Source organism: Orbicella faveolata, unplaced genomic scaffold, assembly GCF_042242905.1.
Source record: "Orbicella faveolata isolate gen_17 unplaced genomic scaffold, um_ofav_v1 contig_46, whole genome shotgun sequence".
Taxonomy (NCBI): domain Eukaryota; kingdom Metazoa; phylum Cnidaria; class Anthozoa; order Scleractinia; family Merulinidae; genus Orbicella; species Orbicella faveolata.
The window spans coordinates 27938841-27945000 of record NW_028301576.1 but is presented as its reverse complement, the minus strand read 5'-3'; the positions used below and the strand labels follow the sequence as shown (position 1 = coordinate 27945000).

The following is a 6160-nucleotide window of genomic DNA, read 5'->3' as shown; positions in this document are numbered from 1 at the left end:
TAAAAGAATAATACTTAGTATTAATGTCTTTCAAGTCTTCATGATCAGCATGAATTAATTTCATTGAGGTAATAGTCTTTTGATCTTTGCATACTTGAAAGTCAATTTTGTTGAGCAACAGTAGTGTTTTGCTAATCATGTCTTCAGTTAGATCATTGACATCTTTCGCATTGATGTTGTATTTGGTAGTATTGGAAATTGCCATGAAAAACAAGTTAAGTACAATATGAGAACATTGGAATGATCATAGATTTTGTTCCTAGTCATCTTTAATGTCAAGATTAGCCAATAAAGATGATGCTAGACTGGTTTCAGCACGTTAAGTTTACAGGAAAAATGTTTCAGGAAAACTTCATCTTCAATCGTGGTGAGGCAGGATTTACAATTAAAGCAAACTAATACCTTACTAACATCTGCTGCAACAATGTTCCTGGTAATGTACTCATGAACCTTCTGTGTTGGCTTCAATTCTTCTGCAGCAGCTGTGATTTCTTCCTAGAGCTGAATGTCAATGTCTAGGACTTTCATTGCAGTCTGTGAAGTGGTATTTAGGTACTTGTTGTTAAAGAAAGCCACCTTTAGTCCTACAAAGTTGTAACAGGTGTTGGTGTTCACTTTTGCAATTGCATCTTGCCAGAGAGTAATAAGAATTGGTCCTGTCATGTCAGCAACGATGATGTCACACTTCTTCAGATCTGTCTTTGCTGTGTAAGAGTAGACAGACTGTTCATTTCACTTGTGTAGGACTTGCCTTGAGGGATATGATGTCACCTGGTATGCAGCTGTCCAAAACAAATTTCACAGAAGCGTTGGCTAGAGCTGCAGAAATATCTTTCCAAGGGAACGGTACTCGTTGTGTTACGACTTTTGAGTAGTTATTCAGTCTGTATTCTTGAGTGCTTGGGTCAAACTTCTGTTTTTGTGGACTAATGTTGAGGAATTTCACAGGAGTTGTACTTTCCTGTTTGTGTTTTAAGTCGTCAGTCTTCTGGGCACCGAAGAAAACCACTCTTTTTCATACATCCTGTTGCTGAATGTTGAACTCGAAATATCTAGTTCCCAAGGAAGGTTTTTGATTTCGGACACTTGATGTACATATCCTTCTAGTTCCACTGTTGTTGTAGACTTTGCTGGAGCATTGGAAGCCATGTTTACTACTTATCGTGCTGACAACTGGCCAGGAGTGGTTGTGTTTATCAAGGAAAATTATATAAAATGTTGATTGCAGGCATCTCTGATGGTATATTTTGAGGTGCTACGAGTTCCATGATTAGTTATTGTTTTGGCAACTGACATTTCTTAATTAGCTTAAAGCAGTTGAGAAACAACAGGGATTTAGCACATGTAGCTGTGGGTGATGAAGTCTAGCAAAATTGTTGTTAAATGTGATATAATTTTCTCATAAAGGAGCAGTGAAAATCAAATAGTACTACAATTGAGATGTTTGAATGAATTGTGACCTTGAAGGGTCACAGGGCAGCACTAGGAGCCTTTCTGAATGCACGAATGTCAAATGTACAGGACGTACAAAGTCAACAACAACAACAGCAAGTTGATCCAAATCATGTGACGTTTATTCTTGTAGAGGTAGCGAACTAGATGATAGCATTAAATGACTATGCGAATATGTTTACCTGTGGTTTTGTGTGGTTCGAACTCAAAAGCAGTAACAAAGAAAACCTATTGTACGTTTGATGTACTACCCGATAACAAAGCCCAGTGAAATCACTTAAATTAAGTGATAAAACACAATAAAGAAAATTACAAATAGATCATGCGAGACAATGAAACGTAACAATAACTTACTTTGGTCAAGCTCCTATGATAGCTTGCGTAGCAGAGAAATAATATCACTCCCGTAGTTGAAATAGCACTCTTGCTTCTCTCGATAGCAAATAGCAACTCCTTGAACTTAATTTGGAACGCTTATTATAAGGTAAACGTGTAACATGAGAATCTAAACTTCAAGTTACTTATTTAACATCGATCATTATGTAATGATTACAGCTACCAAAAAACGTGATCAAAGATAAACATTAAGCAAATGTAAACAATCAAGCGAATCAATAAATGAAAGAATAAAGGATATAAAGAACAAATGTTTCAAAACTAACATGCGTGTTTGTGATAGCGAAGATAAGTTTGTTTGTTGTAGGGCCCATTTTCACAGGCTGAAAATTAAATTTGGTAACTAGATTACATGTTTATCTGCAACAGGCTTAGAACATGGAAGTATGTGGGGGGTTAAAAGCAAATACTTTTTCGTTTTCCATGGTGTAAATCTAAGGGCAGTATTGAAATGTGAGTTTCCAGATTTTTTCCTGGATAATTTGTTAGTGTTCTAGTTTTTAGTAATTTAATAATTGACCAAATTTGGTCAGACCTCTGAATATTTCATAGGCAAGATGTTGACATTCCTAATTAATGCAAGAAACTCCCCGTTTTTCTCAATAGGTGAGTTTTATCCAACCAAAAATGTGTAGGTCATGAGTAATTTGTGTGTAAATGCATTCATTTCCTTTTGTGGGTTAGTTTCTTTTCTCTTTTGCGATATGTTAAGATCATGTGATGCCAAGCTTGTCCTACCATCTTTACAATACTATCTCTATTTTGATCAACTTTTTAAAAATAACTAGATTAAATAGGTTAACATGAAGTCAAACTATAGTCTGTACGGTCACATGACTATGATGTCAGAGAAATTTTGTGGCCGCCATGTTGGAGGAGTGAAAATACAACACATTTGGTAGGCTGTTGTATTCGGAAAGCATAGATTCATGGGTGATGCCTTTGTTTTGCCTCATCGTTGGCTCTTCCAAAAACAAAAAGAAGAATCTAGACCTTTGCTTCTGTTTGGTCATGAAAGGTCCACCAAAGTCAACAGATATGTGGCTGAATGCTCAAAGGGACTTTCGTGTGCGTAACTCTGGCAAAGGGGCCACGATTTGCTTAGCTGGAGAAGCCTTCCTTCTTCTACACTGCATGCATTCTCTTTCCCACTCTCTAATTGCTTCTCTTGCAGAAATTATCCAATACTGGACTGAAAGCTGCGCTAGTACTTGGTTGGTCCCTGCATGATGATCTTGCTCATGTGCATGCTTGACTATGAGCATTGTGACACAATGGCTATGAGGCAAGATGATGGGGTAACAGGTTTCCCATGGCAAACACTCTGCATAACAAAGTCTCCCATCACATCTAAGGACTCCTTCCTTGTCTAGTACAGGTCGCAGCGGCAACAGTTTACTTCCACCTGGAATTTCCCTTCCAGCCTTCAGTGCTCGAATTTCCTCTGCAAAAACTTCTCGTTGCGCCTGCCTGATATATCTCCTTCCTGCAGCGGTCACCTCATCAGGCTTTAAGGCTCCTTCTCTTCGAAGAGCTGCTGGTAAATGACAGTTCTCTAAGAAACGGTCTACACTCGTGGTAACTCTGGTTAGCTTGCTCCAACTTGAGTATCTTTGTGGCTTCACTGGTCAAAGCAAGGAATGTCTCCTCTGTTTGTACTGCTTCTTGGTACTCCTTATGGGCTTCAATGTCTGGTCCTTTCTTGACCTTGATTTTAGTAACTTCCTTTTCGAGACGCCTTTTCTTTTTTATCTTTTGTTTTTATATGTATACTTTTGTAACTTTGCGACTTGAATAAAGAATGTATGTATGTACGTATGTATGTAGTCTCAGGCCACTCAGTTGAATCTTGCTTTAGGAATGCTGGTCCATTCCACCATTTCTCTTCTGTCAACAGCTTAGAGACACTTTCTCCTCTGGTCAGTAGATCAGCTGGGTTCTGTCCGGTTGGCACATACTTCCACTGATTTGGACTTGTCAAGGCTTGGATTTCTCCAACGTGATTAGCTACAAATGGCTTGAACTTTTGACTGCATCCGCGAATCCAGTAAAGCACATCCATGCTGTCAGGCCAGAAGCTCCGGTGACTACTCTCAATGGCAAGGACTTTTCCAACTGTCTTACTGAACTTAAGCCCTACTACAGCCACCATCAGTTCTAACCGCGGTATGCTTACAGCTTGGAGTGGTGCAGCACGAGACTTTGAAGCCACAAGACAACAACTTACAGACTCATCTTCATACAGATGTCTGGTGTAGCAGGCTGCACCGTATGCTTCTGCAGATGGGTCAACAAATGTGTGTAAAGTGATGCTTTTTACTATAGTGGTGCTTCTCAGGCATTGTGGAATGTGAAGGGTGGGTAGCACTGACAGCTTGTCAAACCACTGTGTAGCCTTCCACAACAGTCTTCTATCCACCGACTCATCCCAGTCCACACCACTTGCCCAAATTTCTTGAATCAGACCTTGGCACGCATTGTGTACGGTGACAGCAAACCGAGAGGGTCGAACAATGTGGCTATCTTCCTTAGCAAACTGTGCTTCATATGATCATTGCTCTTGGTAGGCAGGTTAACTTGAAACTTGAACACATCCTTCATGGGACACCACAAAACACCCAGTGTCTTAACAGAGGACAGTTCTCCACTGTCGAGGTCAACTTCGGTCGCACAATCTGAAGCTGAAATGGACAGTAGACATCTGGCACATTTGATAGCCATTTCCGGGCATGCATCCCAGCAGATTCCCATAACCTTGACAGCTGGCTGTACAACTCTACACTGGTCTTGACATCACAAACTGAGTCCATGCTGTCATCCATGTACGTGCTTTCAAAAACATTTTCCACCACTAGGGGAAGTTCTGATTGGCGTTGTCTGGCATGTTCTTGAGCAACAAACTGTGGCGAAATCTCAATAGTACCACAAACAAGTCTTTCTGGAGTTTAGGCCCTTGGAGTACGATGTCATTCAGAGATGCGTCACTGAATTTCGCTGACACGTCAAACACAATACGAGTCTTGGTGGTCGGTTTGTCAGGCCTCAAGACTGGGAAATGGGGCAGGTACCAAAGTTGATCAGGCTTGACCTCTTCATGTGGGACTTTGTGGATGTATCCCTTCTCTTGATAGGTCTGCAGTACTTCGTTGTAGACTTCACCGAGTTCTGGGGACCACTTCAATTTCTTCTCAGTACACTGTAGACGACTCAAGGCCATGCTGTAATTGTCAGGTAACGATGGTTGATCCTGTTTCCAAGGCATGCCAACAACATAGTGGCCATCAGTGAAGGTCAAGGACCTAGCAACAGTGTCCCTTGCAAGCTTCTCATCTGGTCTGACAACCAGAGTTTCTTTAGGTTCATCAATGTCCCAGTAACGGTGGACAAGACAGTTCAATTCATGCATATCATTCAGAAAAAATGTAAGATTTGTCTGAACTTCTTCCGTGGTTAGAATAGTATACATTAATAACTGAGGCACCAATTAAGCTCTTAACACTATGCTGAACCCAAACATGGTCTAGCAGAGTGCCTGAAATAAATGTTGCCTTATCTACGATCTGAACATAATTTAAAGATTCCATTAATTGTGCAAGTGGTGCAATGTCTTTAGTGTTTAAGTAATCTATATTTAGATCCCCAAGGACTATGTCAATTTGCTGAGTTGTCAATAAATAATTTAAACTATCAAAAAAATGTTGGACATTTGTGCCATTCTTTCGGTAAAGTAAAAGTAACAAGAGGTTTAATACTGGTAATTCTGTTATGTCATTTTCAGAGGTAGATGTGAACTTCACAGCATTCAAAGCAGGAAAGTATTCATGGTTTAATAGCGAAATTTCTTCTTTTCCGCAGATTGCCATACTTGAAAATTTATCTGAATGGTGGTACCTTTTTGGGTGAGTCACAGGCTATAGATACTAATGCAAAGTATGTACAACATTGGTACAGCATATTTTAAAGACATTTATTGAAATAGATCCTCGGCAGTTTTCTTTTGAGAACTGAACACTTCATCTATTAACATTTGTAAACTTATCGTGGTCTATTCAAACTTAACTGGTTGTCATCAAGACATAGAAAGTTCATTAAGAGTTCTATAGAAGTGTACATGAAATCGCATTAGTGGATGTTGCAATTTTCTATTTTTTTCCTATTAGAAAAATACAATCATAAAATCAACTTAGAGCTAAATGACTTATTAAAATGCAGTTTGTTCTCTCAGGTTATTGCAAAAAAGTTCAGAAGGAATCAGGTAAATTTTCCAGCTAAAGTAGTATACCTGGTAGTTGGCTGTACCTCAGTCTGTAAC

General features: G+C 39.5%; 1 protein-coding gene across 1 annotated transcript; it reads right to left on the bottom strand.

Annotated features, from left to right (window-relative positions):
* Nucleotides 1–2900: 2900 nt before the first annotated feature.
* LOC149099400 (uncharacterized) lies at nt 2901–5254 on the bottom strand. The gene is made up of 3 exons (XM_089276824.1): nt 4772–5254; nt 3664–4384; nt 2901–3472 (listed from the first exon to the last, which is right to left on the bottom strand). Exons 1-3 carry the CDS (start codon nt 5252–5254, stop codon nt 2901–2903), a joined length of 1776 nt encoding a protein of 591 aa, XP_089132950.1.
* Between the last annotated feature and the right edge of the window lie 906 nt (nt 5255–6160).